Here is a 13,805-nt window from a genome sequence, read left to right on the forward strand (position 1 = left end):
AATTTATTACTTAATTTAATCAAAAGTAATCCAATGTTTTTATTCATTGAATTTTCTCCAATGATTAATTTGTTTACTTGAGCTCTGATGCTCTTCTTCATATCGATTTCAAGCTCGACAAGCCATTTTTCTACTTGCCCACGTGCACTCGCTGTGTCTATTTTATCTTCCAGGACAATAGTTTCGCCTTCAGATGATTCCATTGTTGTTATTTCCATTGATTCAGTGAAAGCTAGCTTTGCGATTCCCTCAAAACATTTTTTCAAATGGGGTTGGACTCTATAAATAATTTGTCTATTACTTTCTTATTCAGTTTTCCTCTACAGTTTTTTTAAAATTTGTTTTTCAACATAAAAAAAAAGTATTAAAGTAATAAAAATTCATCGAATGTGAATATAAATTAGCGAATTATACTTTTTGATTCAAACATATAAAGTTTATTATTCAGCAAATTCAATAAAATGGTAATTTTCTCACCGTGTTGGGTCTTTAGTTTCAGATAAAATTTCCAACAATTCATCATTTGACAGAAAGAAAAAACGAGGAAAAAATAAACGTTTTTTTTCTAAATAATCATTGAGACCTTTTTGAATTAAATCCAAAAGTCCAGTGCATTTTTTCAAACGATCCAACATTTTGTCAATTTCAACAACTGACATTACTTTGGGATCGTTCATTACTGAATTCATAATATCTCTCCAGATCTATTAAATCATTAATAATATAAAATTTTTTTACTATTAAGAGGGGTCTGAGCTTTTTTCTTGGGCAGTATGCAAAAACTTTGTCCACGTTTATCTCTTGAACAAATGAACATTTTTGAAAAATGAAAACGTAGACTGCTAGATTGTAGAGTAATGCATCGAGCCTCGATCTTAATTTTGCGTTTAAAGGTTTTGTTTGAGAGAAAAACTTGGTCAAAAATTACTATAGACCCTCCTTAAGTACACGGAGAGAAAATAATGGCATCGGTTCCCATAATTTTGTGAAATTATTTCCTATACCATCATAGGAATTACGACCATAAATTATGGGAGCGGTTCCTATTATTATAGGAATAATTCCCATAATTATAGGAATTGTTCATATAATTATGGGAATGATACCCATAACACTATAGGAATGGTTCCTATAATTATAGGAATGGTTCCTATAATTATAGGAATAGTTCCTATAATTTATAGGAATACTTTCTATAATATTATGGGAATCATTCCTATAATTTATTGGGATGGTTCCTATAATTTATAGGAACCATTCCAATAAATTATAGGAACCATTCCCATAATATTATGGGAATGGTACCTATAATGGTATGGGAAGTATTCCCATAATATTATGGGAATGATTCCCATAATGCAATTGGAATGGTTCGTATACCATTATGGGAATCATTCCTATAATATTATGGGAATAGTTCCCATAATATTATAGGAACCATTCCTATAATATTATGGGAATGGTTCCCATATTATCATGAAAAAATTAATTTAAAGAAATGTGGTAATCAATTCTACAATACACAGAAATATTATTAAACATAAAAACAAAAATTCAAACATTGAAAAAAAAAATGGTATTTGGCAAAAAAACATTAAAATTTTTAATAAGAATTTTTTGTCAGCACAAAACATTCAAGAAAATTTAAATTTTGGAAAATTTCTACACTATTGTGCAAAAAAAAATTTTTATGATATTATAGGGATGGTTCCCATAACATTATGGGAATAGTTCCCATAATATTATAGGAATAGTTCCTATACCACTATGGGAACCATTCCCATAATAGTATGGGAATGATTCCCATACCATTATGGGAATGGTTCCCATAATGATATGGGAATGGTTCCTATAATATTATGGGAACCATTCCCATAATGGTATGGGAACTATTCTCATACTATTATGGGGATGGTTCCCATAATATATGGGAACCATTCCTATAGTAGTATAGGTACTATTCCCATACCATTGTGGGAACCATTCCCATAATGCATAGGAAAACTTCCCATAATTTTCTTTCCGTGTAATTAAATTTACTGACTTTATCTACGGCACTAAAACGACGTCCTTCTTCAGGCATTTGTTGTTGAATATCTGGCGATGAAAATATTGGCTCTAAATACATCCAAGTTGCTTGAACTTTTAACCAATAGTCCATAATGTCTTGCAATAAATATAGTTTAGCTTCCCATTCTCTAAAAAAGTTTTTATAATAGTTATTTAATTATTTTAAGCACAGTTGAGGAACTAATGATCCGTGTGAAAAAAATCGTTATAAAAGTGTTCATTATGTTGAGTTTTAAAACGTGAAAATCGTAAACTTTCCATTAGCTATTTTTGAACTTTTGAAAATACAAAAAAAGATCTCCACCCATCCTGATGTATTCCGACTTATTCTTATACATTCTCAGTAAACGGTTCAAGTTTCGTACTTGAAAAGAGTAAATTTATTATTCATTGTTTCAAATACTAATTTATTCAATGCCGTAAGATGGACGGTGGAGTAGAATTTGAGATTTGCAATTTGTGGTTCCCGACGTCGGAAAACGAGGACTGATTGTGGATATGGATAGGAAAATCCATGATTATCCTCATCCATCTCCACCCATCTACACCCATTCTGATGTATTCCGATTTATCCTCATACATTCTCAGTAAACGATTCAAGTTTTGTACTTGAAATGAGTAAATTTCTTTTTCATTGTTTCAAATATTAATTTTTTATTAACACGAAAGTGTTTATTATGCTGAGTTTTAAAACGTGAAAATCGTAAACTTTCCATTAACTATTTTCGAACTATTGAAAATACCAAAAAAGAAACACTCACTGGCTATATTTTTTTTTCGTAAATGTTTTTAGACTCAGAACGCGCAGTTTAAAAATTTTTGCTCGCATATATTAAAATTTTTATTAAAAAAATTTTTGTTTTCAATCATGGCTGATTTTAACTCAGAATGAGGTTTTTTAAGTTTTCAATAAAACAATTCAGATAAATTCTCGAGAAAAATATTTTTTTACCAAAATTTGAAAATTCGCCTCAATCTACGGGTTGGCCAACTTGCCTAATTATTTTCTAAAAACCGCAACTATAGTTTTGTTACAAGCATTTTTAAATTAAAAAAAAAAATTTGTCTGCCTCAAAAGTAGTGTCTCATTTTGCCCCGGGTTTTTTTGTAGTGAACACTTTTAAAACAAATTTTTTTACACGGGTTCATTAATGAACTCACAGTGTTTCTTTTTCAAATGGTTTAATATAAAGTGAATTTTTCATAGTTTGAGCTTTGGTTAAATGATCGTCTAATTGCAACTGTATTTCATCAATACTAGCAATGACATATGTACCAGTATCTCTGTATGGATTAACAGTAAATTCAACACTAGTCCAATCTGCATGCATTTTTAAAAGTGCTTTTTCTAAATTACTTTCTTTAGTCGCCGCTTCTGATATTCCTTCGAATTTCGGTACATATTCATCCAGACCAAAGTCTATGATCTTCAATCATAATTAAGTATTTTAATAACAAAAAAACGAAGACAGTGTAAAGAAAAATGTAGGATAAATTTTGAATAATTACACGTGCTAATGTCATGCTTTCATCAACTTTTATTGGAAACCCAACGATCTCTGAAACTTGGGTCCAGTGACGACTTTTCATTCCTGGATTTCCTAAATTTGAAATAAGTGGCATGTGTTCACGAAATTCTTCTATTTTTACTCTGACAACCTCGGCAAGTTTACGGACCGTAAGTTCTTGAAATGATTTTTCTAATTTCATTACACTGCGGTAAGCAGTACCGGATTCATTTTCAATTGTTTCTGGATCATGACTTCCAATCATCGAACCCATCCACATTTCGTGTTGTGAAATAAAATCACAAGCAATATCATAAAATTTTTTGTAAGGTGACAATTTGTCAGCAATCTGTCAAATTAAGTTATTTTGTTTATTTGTTTAAGAATTTCTCTGAAAATAAAAGCTCTTAGAAACCTTTTTTCGTAACGGATATTGTGACATCTGCCACCCGAACATCTGTTCTTCTTCATTAAACTCGTCTATCGTATTCATAGCTGCTACAAGACGATTTTCTAAATTTGTTGCTTTTTTACGATACCGAAATATCTCATCAATATTTCCCCAGTACTGCATTTCGTCACAATATTTCTCCCATATTTTCAAATCCTGTTTAAACTTTTCAATTCGTCCTAATAAAGCTTCTTGATATTCACCAGTTTTAGCTTCAACTATTTTTCTATGTTCCTCAAATATTCCTGGCATTTTGTGATACCTTCAAACATTTTAAGTTAAATTAATTTTCCACGGAAAAATTAACGAGATCTGATTTTGTCAAAATTTAGATCTACTCAGATGCATGTGAAATTTCATTTAAATCGAAATTGTAAATTTTCCCGCGAAATAATAACAGATTTACAAAAATTTGATTGAATCGACATAGATCTCATTTTTTTTTATTTCAGATCTACGTTGACATCAACAAATCTATTTAAGTTGACAACTTCATCTTAGAAATCAATTTTATTTTTTTACTGAGTCTCGAAATTTTTTTTTTCAAGAAAATTCTTAAATTTTCAGTTTGATAATTCGTCTACTTTACTTTTGGTTGACTTATAGATCTTCATAGATCGTAATAACTAAAAAATTAGATCTAAGTATGTCTAAAATACTTTTCCCCGGGTAAGCAAAAAAATATTTTTTATAAAAGTTACCATTGAAATGCAAAGTTATTTGTTTTTAATTCGACAGAAGTAAGAAGAGTATAATCAGATAAAAACTGTACGTATTTTATAACTTCTCTTAGACGATTTTCCAAGTCAATAATCATTTCCGTTTCAGCTTTTACAACAAAAGCTTTCAAATCCATCAGCTCTCTTGTTGTTGCCGGTGTACCTAGAGCTTTTTCCGCGATACTCTCATAATCTTCACCGATTCTGTAAATTGAAACCCCGGTTTCGATTCATTTCATTATCATTTAAAAAAAAGCTTACAGAAAAAAACGCTACCTACACTCGTGATTTGAATTGATAATCATCAATCATTCTATCAATCAAACTACTTTTCAATATATTTGCTGATTTGGCCATGTACTCCATCAAATCATCACGATGAACATCAAAAAGACCCACAAAAAATGTTCGATCGAATTCAACGGGAATATTTTTTCCAAGTTGGTCATATTTTTCAATCAATTCTGCGTATTCAGAAAAACTTTTTGGTACTTCGGCATTTAAAAAACTTGTGACGAATTCTTCGTCTGTATTATTTATTAGACTGATATATTTATCAAATTGTTGAACTTGAAGCTCAGGACCGATACGATGCTCTTGTATTAATTCTGCGATTCGATTTTCATAGCGTTCAAGAACTTCAGGGTGTATTGTTGGCTTTAAATAAAATTATCTATTTAAATTATTTAATAATGATAATAAGAAGTAAAATTCCTATTTAAAAAACAAATTCAAAATGCATCTATTGCGAAGAACATTCAAATTTATAACTGCGTACTTCAATCAAATTTTTTTGCAACTTTCAAAAATTAAAAAAAATAAAAAGTACTTTATTTATTTTGAACCTAAGGAGGGAAAAGAGTCTGATATATAAAAAAAAAAAAAAACAGCATATTTTCGTGATTTTTTGTAAGAGTACCTTCGTTATTAAAATTCTTAAAATTTGTGACATTATTAAGCATCATTCCAAGAATATTCTGCTAAATTTTCATAAAATAATATTGAAAAATAAGCCAGTGGTAGTGGGGAGAGACGAGTCACCTAAAAAAAAATCTCTCTATCGGTTGACCCTGCGGGCCAGCCCTAAAACTTCCCGCTGGTTTCAAGCTCCTTGAGCTCGAAAATTTAGTCGTAGATACATTTTCGAGCTCTTCGAAAGATAGAATTATCGCCAGTAAAATTCTCTGGAAATCCCAGAGAAATCCCATAGTAAATATATACCCAGCACTCGATGTTGTAAGAAAAAAATCGAATTATCGCCAGTTGAATTGTCTGGAAATCCCAGAGAAATCCCATAGAAATCCCATAGAAAATATAGACCCAGCACTCGATGTTGTAAGAAAAAAATAGAATCATCGCCAGTTGAATTCTCTGGAGATCCCAGAGAAATCCCATAGAAATCCCATAGAAAATATAGACCCAGCACTCGATGTTGTAAGAAAAAAATAGAATCATCGCCAGTTGAATTCTCTGAAGATCCCAGAGAAATCTCATAGAAATCCCATAGAAAATATAGACCCAGCACTCGATGTTGTAAGAAAAAAATAGAATCATCGCCAGTTGAATTCTCTGGAGATCCCAGAGAAATCCCATAGATATCCCATAGAAAATATAGACCCAGCACTCGATGTTGTAAGAAAAAATAAAATTATCGCCAGTTGAATTGTCTGGAAATCCCAGAGAAATCCCATAGAAAATATAGACCCAGCACTCACTGTTGTAAGAAAAAAACAGAATTATCGCCAGTAAAATTCTCTGGAAATCCCAGAGAAATCCCATAGCAATCCCATAGAAAATATAGACCCAGCACTCGATGTTGTAAGAACAAAATAGAATCATCGCCAGTTGAATTCTCTGGAAATCCCAGAGAAATCCCATAGAAATCCCATAGAAAATATAGACCCAGCACTCGGTGTTGTAAAAAAAAATCTGGGCGTCGGTTGACCCTGCGGGCCAGCCCCAAAACTTCCCGCTGTTTTCGAGCGCAAGGAGCTTGAAAACATCACTGTGAATATATTTTCGAGCTCTTCGAGCTCGAAAATGCTATTACATGTAATCATTTTTTTATGAGCTTTTCAAGCTCTAACAAGTTACGTTTTATGCTAGAATTTGAAAAGTTAAGAGTCGAAAATCATTAATGAAGGAGCGTAACTCGGCTCTCCCCTCTACCACTGGCTCATTTTTCAATATTTTTTTATAAAAATTTAGCAGAATATTCTTGGAATGATGCTTAATAATGTCACAAATTTTGAGCATTTTAATAACGAAGGTACTCTTAAAAAAAATCACGAAAATTTACTGTTTTTTTTTTTGTATATCAGACCCTTTTCCCCCCTTAGTGCCAACAAATTTCAACTGCGATGTAACCAAAATTCCATTTTGTAATAGAACTTTTTTCAAACTCCCACTCAAATCAATTTTTCCCAAAAATGTCAAAATTCGTTCATACAAAAATCAAAATCAGTAATTGTTGAAATTCGTCATAACCAACAAGTTCTCAAATAATTAAGTTTTTTGATAATAAAAAAAAATAATTAACATAAAAGTCAGAAGTCAAGTCATCTGTTATTTTTATTTTTCTAATTTTCAAAAATTCAAAAAAATTTTTCACCCTTAAATCTACAACTTCTACATGCCGAAGGTTATTTGAATAATCATAGGATTAATTTTTATTACGTAGATTGTTATTATTAAAATTATGTAAGATATTTGATTATACTTTCAATGAATTTTTCGATGAAATATAACTACTGTAAAGTTTTCTTTCAATGCATGGGTATCCACAAACAGCTTTGTATAGCGAGGTCAATAGCAACAGTAATGTATCCGTAAAAGCCTTGAAAGATGGATCAAATCCGATTGTTTTACTTCTTACAACTAAATTAATATTGAAGCTGCATGGTATAAACTATTAATTAAGAAATAAAATATTGTCACTAAATTATAATATATTTTTAATTATATTCAAATATATCGTTATTTAAACATATAATTTCTACTTACGACTAATTGGTTACGTGATCCTCTGGTCTGGTTAAATAATTTTATTTTAATTTAGAATTATAAATTAAAGTTAATAGTTATAATTTTTGGAAGTGGGGTCGGTAATTATTTACAAGTGGGGTCAACCACATTTTTGGCTATAAAAAATCGAAAAATCAATATTTTCGAATCGTTTTTTTTTTTTAATTGTTCTATTTCACGGCGGATTTAAGAATTCACCATCATAAATTCGAAATTTAAAAAAAAAAAAAAACTAGTGTTATAACATTTTTTTGAACTTTTAATTGTATAAAAAATATTTTTATTTTCATTTTTTAAAATCGACATATTTTTTTCATAAATCCGCCGTCAAATAGAATAATTTCAAAAAAAAAAACGATTCGAAAATATTGATTTTTCGATTTTTTATGGCCAAAAATGTGGTTGACCCCACTTCGAAACAATTACCGTGGGGTCAACAGGTATTTAAAAAATCAAAATTACAAAAATAGACAAATGCCTTTGAAACAAATTTCAACTTCAAGCATTTGTCGGCGGGTTGACGATACATTTGCTTAACTATGTGCTATATAAGCTTCAATAATCTGTAAGTGTATACCAAAGGTATAAATTATGCTTACTTTGGAAATTATTTTTGAGATTTTTCAGTTCCGTGCCACACTGCACTAATTGACACAATTTTCTGATTATTCTATGCATTGACTTTTAAGTCAACCACCAAAACTTAAGGTAGCTGAACACGTAGAAATAATTTAATTATAGATATTTAAGGTGTAAGCACTCGAATTTTTAAAATATGGTTGACCCCGATTCCACACAGTTACCTAATTTTTTTTTATCTATTTGCAAATACTTACAGCGAGCTTAAAAAGAAAATTAAGATAATCTTCCATTGATGATAAACAAAGACAACGTAATTGACTTTTCATAATATAAGCGAGACAACTGAAAAATTTAGTTATTTTTGGTTCATCGTAATCGACAGGTAAAAGCCCTTTTTTTGCGCCCTTTGATATTTTAAAATAAAGTAAAATAAAATTTTAATTTGTACCAATTAATTATTGAACAATTAAATGCTTACTGCTGTAAAAATACTAATGAGTTTTGGTAACCATATTTTACATAAAACGCCTATTGTTTTTTCTACCATGCTTGTAAAAGTTGATTCAAATGTCGATAGATCGAATGGTTTGCATTGAGATTCTAGTTCTTTTTTATCAATTAATCTCAAAGTACTTGAGTAAAAAGTAAATTTATTAATACATAATTTTAGATTACTATTTAAGATAAAAAATTTAGTTACCTAAATTCTTGGTGCCACAACTCTAATGCTTTTTTGATACATGGATGATATAAAATAATTGTTTTTTTTAATTTCAAACGGATTTTTTTATATCTACCACTAAATGCTGGTGAAAAATTTTTTACTTCGTGTCTTTCTCTTGTAATTGCTTCCTATTAATTATTTAAAAATATTATTTCATAAAATCACATCTCGGGGATGTCACCCCCCCCCCCCCTCCCCCAGCCCTTTTGACAAAAAAATAATATAAATACATGATTTTAAATGATGATACTGAAATTAGCTGGCGTCTAAAAATTTTTGGATTTTTTTTAAAAACCATAAATTCAAAAAAAAAATCATTTCAAAAAATTGCACCTAGAGTTTTTAAAATTTTCTACATGTGCATATTGCACACCTCAAGCGCGAAAGCGCTGGTGTGCTTTATGATCGCTTTAAATTTTTTTATTTTTATTGTACACCTCAAGCGCGAAAGCGCTGGTGTGCTTTATGATCGCTCTAAATTTTTTTATTTTTATTGCACACCTCAAGCGCGAAAGCGCTGGCGTGCTTTATGATCGCTCTAAATTTTTTGACTCATTCACTAACATTAAATTATCTCTAGACTTTTTCGATTACACTAAAATGGGTCAAATTTTATACCAACACAAAGATAATTTATTAAAGAATAATTTCGACCCAATATTAAGTCGATTAATTATTCCATTAATTAAATAAAAATTATTTTAATCCCAGTGACACGAGTTGTCAATTGTCCTGTATGAAACTTAGTAAACCAAATAACTCTCGATAGACACAATTAATCGGCCTAACTTTTTTTTTATTATCTTTATATTTTTGATCACAAGAACCCTATTGAAAATTACTGTCTAAATCCTTTTAGTTTAATTGTAATTAAATAAAATAATAAGACTGATTATTCACGAAAAGTTTAGCGGCCATTTTTATTTTTACTATTGTTATTATTACAAAAGTAAATTTCTTTTTTTCTTTTTTTTTTCCCCATCAACTACTGGCAGCAGCACTAGCGTAAAACAGTAGGATTGAAAAAAAAGAGTGACATCTACAACAAAAATGCGGGATATTTAGAAAAAATAAAAAAAAAAAAAATTGAACTGGAATTAAGAAATAAAAAAATCAAATTAATAATTTAAAAGTTGAATAAAAAAATTCATAAACAAAAAAAATAAAAGTAATGATTAACAATAAAATGAGCAATTGAGGTGTGCAATTTTTGATTTTCCAACATTTTTTTTTTAACTCTGGCAAAATGAGGGGCCGTTCATAAAATACGTTCGCACTTATGGAGGAGGAGGGGGTGTCACGTACTGTGACAAAGTGGGTCGGGGGTCTAAGGAAACGTGATGTTCGCAGCTCATCAATCAATTTTGCAAATTTTTCTCTCGGTTTTTTTTTAATTTTATTTTTTTATTACAATAGAAAGTCATTCGTTTCATATTTGTAAATATATAAATATTTCCGTCATAATGGAGAAGGGGGGGGGTCTTTCATTTGTGGCTTCGCAAGCCCATGTTACTCCATTAGTCTAATTTAAATAAATACAATTAAAAAGTTAACCCGTTTTTAAATTTTTTACGGGTATTTATTAATAATTTTTTGTTATAAAAAAAAAAACGAAAAAATACGTACCTTGCATTCATACACGCCAAAATCATCTTTCAATGGATCTTGAAGTACAAAATCAACAATAGATTTTTTCAAACCCATCGCATAATCTTCTTTAATTTCATCAATAACTTTACTAAGAATATTTTTAAATTTTTTTTTCCGCTCACGGGGCACGAGATTCAAAATTTTTTCCAACAATTTAGGCTCGATTGGAGCCACGTGAACATCATCAATACCATGCATTATATAGTAATAATATTTCAATAAATCGTCTTTAACACCAGCGCTCATTACTTTCTCCTCATTAATTTCAGATGCCGGATTCTCTTCCAATTCTTGAGCTATTATCATTTCGACTAAATTACGACGAAATTCTTCACGATTTTTCCGTAATGTCGTGTAACTATTCATTTTAAATAACAGTTCTTTTTCACGGCGTAATTTTGATGGTGACGACTTACGGGTTCTTATCAATAAAATTTTTTTCTTTTAATTAAAAACTCCATAGAAATATTTAAATTAATGTTTATTGATTACATACCTAGAACAATGTTTAAACGTAATATTTAAATCATTATAAGCTTGACCAATAAGATTGTCAATAGCATTTGAGTCAGTGATACTGATAAGTTCATCCAAAGTTTTTTTTTTCTTAACTCGTTCACGTGTCCTGTCACGTTTCTCATGAACTCTTTTACCACCTCGGGAACTCATTTCACTGTTAAGAATTAATTAGTCTTTTAAAAAAATTCCAATGTTCAATAATTGACGTTAAAATATTTTATAAATCACGTGTAAAATAAATTAAAAGTGACAGACATTTAAAAATTATAATATATTAAAATAGAGCTTTCAGGTCATCTACATAAATCTTACACTCGACTCGTTTTACCCTCTTACTTACACTCTATTATTTCAGCAATGAATAATTTCACAGTAAATTAACATTGGTGCCAACCAACTTGACTTCAGAGAACACTAAAATAGAGGGTTATTTAAACGACAAACAATTCCGGGTTTTAATCTTAGTAACTTGTAGATGAAGGTTTCAAATCTTTACTAGGTTTCTATGGCACTGTTTTCTGTTGCTAGGTTACTTAATTCATTTAACAACACAAATTATTTGACAGGTAAATTTTAATTATAAATGATTAGTCTTAAATTTTGTCTTCCACACGAATTTCATGAAAATTATTAATAATTTCCTCAGAACATTTTGGATTAAATTGGAAATTCAGATGAAACTTGTGATTTAACTTAGAAATTTTATTAATGCGGCTCGGTAGCTCTTTGATCAATTTGGCCTTGAGAGTAATATAATTGAACTCATTTTCTTTCTTTACTTTATTAGATGTAGTCTTCTGTACATTTTCTTTGATCTCCATGACAAATTTATCTACTCTAAAATTATTATTTCCACCCAAGTAACACACAGACAACTTTAAGATGTCTTTTAAAAGGATAAGAAAATTTTTTTTGTCTCAGACCCTTTTCTGTTGTTGTGTTGTTTTCCCTGTCTTAAAAAAGACATGTCAGTTAAAAAATCGTTTAGATGACTTATTTTACCACTATTTGTGATTTACTTTTTGTCCCTGATTAAATAACAATTCGACCAAATTAAAAATTTTAATTCTGTTATATTTTGTCGAATTCTTCTAAACAGAATTCAACTGAATTGAAAATTTGAATTTGAATTAAACAGAATAAAACCGATTTAAAAATTTCAAATTCGTTTTAATTCGGATTCAGAACCAGAAATTGGAGAATTATTTTTTAATTAATCAGAATTACAGAATAGAATTATTTGAATTCGTTTTAATTTGGACAAATTCTGGTTTTTCCGCCGAATTAGACAGAATTAATTTTTAAGTTAAGTACCGAATTAACAGAATTTATCTGAATTAAATAGAATTAAAAATTTAATTCTGTTTAATTCGATCGAATTCAGTTATTTAATCAGGGGTCGTCACTTATGTCCAGTAGATATTTTTTCGGTGACATAAATTTCTGATCGTTTTGTCAACGTCATGGTGTCTTATCGATATATCAAAAAACAGCCGAAAAACTGATATTTTATGGATGTCACAAAGGCTAGTGTGCTACTTGAGTAGTTATTAATTATTAAACTGTTCGATCATACACAGTAAAAAATATTGTGTTAAAATCAACACAATAATCTGTATGCTAGAAACGTTCAACATAAAATTATAATACTGAAGATAGCAGACGTCTGACAGTTTTTGAATTTTTTTAAAAACGATAAATTACAAAAAGAAAATATTTTGAAAAATTGCACCTATAGTTTATTAAATTTTCTACATGTGTATATTTTTAGTTTTTTTTTTTTGTAATTTATTTGTTGAAAAGAAAAATTCGAAAATTTGTAACTGTCTGCTCACTTGAGGATCGTCATATATTTTTTTTATAAAATTTTTTCATGGGGGATAATAAAAGACGAAACGTTGCAATTGATATAAAATAATTTTTATTCGACCATTCGATTCTTCTTCTTTGAAAAATTCTTCATTATAAATCAAAAAATGTTATTTTTGAATCATATTTGAAGAATGAGTTCATAAGTGTAAGAATAGTTTTCTTGACGATAATAATAAATAAATTAATATAACAGAAATTATTCACACTTACGTTAAGTGGATGCAGCTGTAAATAACTGGACACTAAAATATCTGATAGCTTATACATATAGGGGAGGGTGGGACAGAGCGGCCCCCCTGAAATTTTGACCAAAAAAAAAATTTTTTGTTTTTCGACTAATTATTATAAATCCGATATGTTTGCGCATTTTTACCCCTACGCATGACATTTGGGGCAAAATGGACAAGCCCAAAATTTTGAAAAAGTGATTTTTTCGTATTTTTATCGTCAAATTAAAAAAAAATTATTATAATTCCACATTTCTAGCCCTACGCATAACACCTGGGGCAAAATGGACCAGCCGAAACTTCCGAAAAAATTATTTTTTCATATTTTTCGGCCGTTTCTCTATGTAAGAGGCAAATTTGGTCACTAAAAATTTATAAAAATTAAATTTTTTTTTTTAGTTGATAAATTTTTGAAATAAAGTAAAATTATAGAATTGATTTTTTTTTTTTATTAAATAA

At 29.4% G+C, this 13,805-nt stretch overlaps 1 protein-coding gene across 1 annotated transcript in view; it reads right to left on the reverse strand.

The window, feature by feature from the left end:
* LOC130673439 (dynein axonemal heavy chain 7) overlaps positions 1 to 11,844 on the reverse strand; it is a 42,168-nt gene extending 30,324 nt beyond the window's left edge. The window contains exons 1-16 of the mRNA XM_057478451.1: positions 11,588 to 11,844; positions 11,225 to 11,401; positions 10,705 to 11,149; positions 9,055 to 9,206; positions 8,833 to 8,986; positions 8,609 to 8,758; positions 7,752 to 7,778; positions 7,468 to 7,656; positions 5,029 to 5,405; positions 4,731 to 4,952; positions 3,994 to 4,291; positions 3,580 to 3,927; positions 3,232 to 3,497; positions 2,045 to 2,198; positions 478 to 704; positions 78 to 279 (exon numbers count right to left, since the gene is read on the reverse strand). Coding sequence (XP_057334434.1) covers positions 78 to 279; positions 478 to 704; positions 2,045 to 2,198; positions 3,232 to 3,497; positions 3,580 to 3,927; positions 3,994 to 4,291; positions 4,731 to 4,952; positions 5,029 to 5,405; positions 7,468 to 7,656; positions 7,752 to 7,778; positions 8,609 to 8,758; positions 8,833 to 8,986; positions 9,055 to 9,206; positions 10,705 to 11,149; positions 11,225 to 11,397 — 3,384 coding nt within the window. The 5' untranslated portion in view covers positions 11,398 to 11,401; positions 11,588 to 11,844. The remainder of the gene's footprint in view (positions 1 to 77; positions 280 to 477; positions 705 to 2,044; positions 2,199 to 3,231; positions 3,498 to 3,579; positions 3,928 to 3,993; positions 4,292 to 4,730; positions 4,953 to 5,028; positions 5,406 to 7,467; positions 7,657 to 7,751; positions 7,779 to 8,608; positions 8,759 to 8,832; positions 8,987 to 9,054; positions 9,207 to 10,704; positions 11,150 to 11,224; positions 11,402 to 11,587) is intronic.
* Between the last annotated feature and the right edge of the window lie 1,961 nt (positions 11,845 to 13,805).

Source organism: Microplitis mediator, chromosome 1 (genome assembly GCF_029852145.1).
Source record: "Microplitis mediator isolate UGA2020A chromosome 1, iyMicMedi2.1, whole genome shotgun sequence".
In the NCBI taxonomy this organism is placed as follows: Eukaryota; Metazoa; Arthropoda; class Insecta; order Hymenoptera; family Braconidae; genus Microplitis; species Microplitis mediator.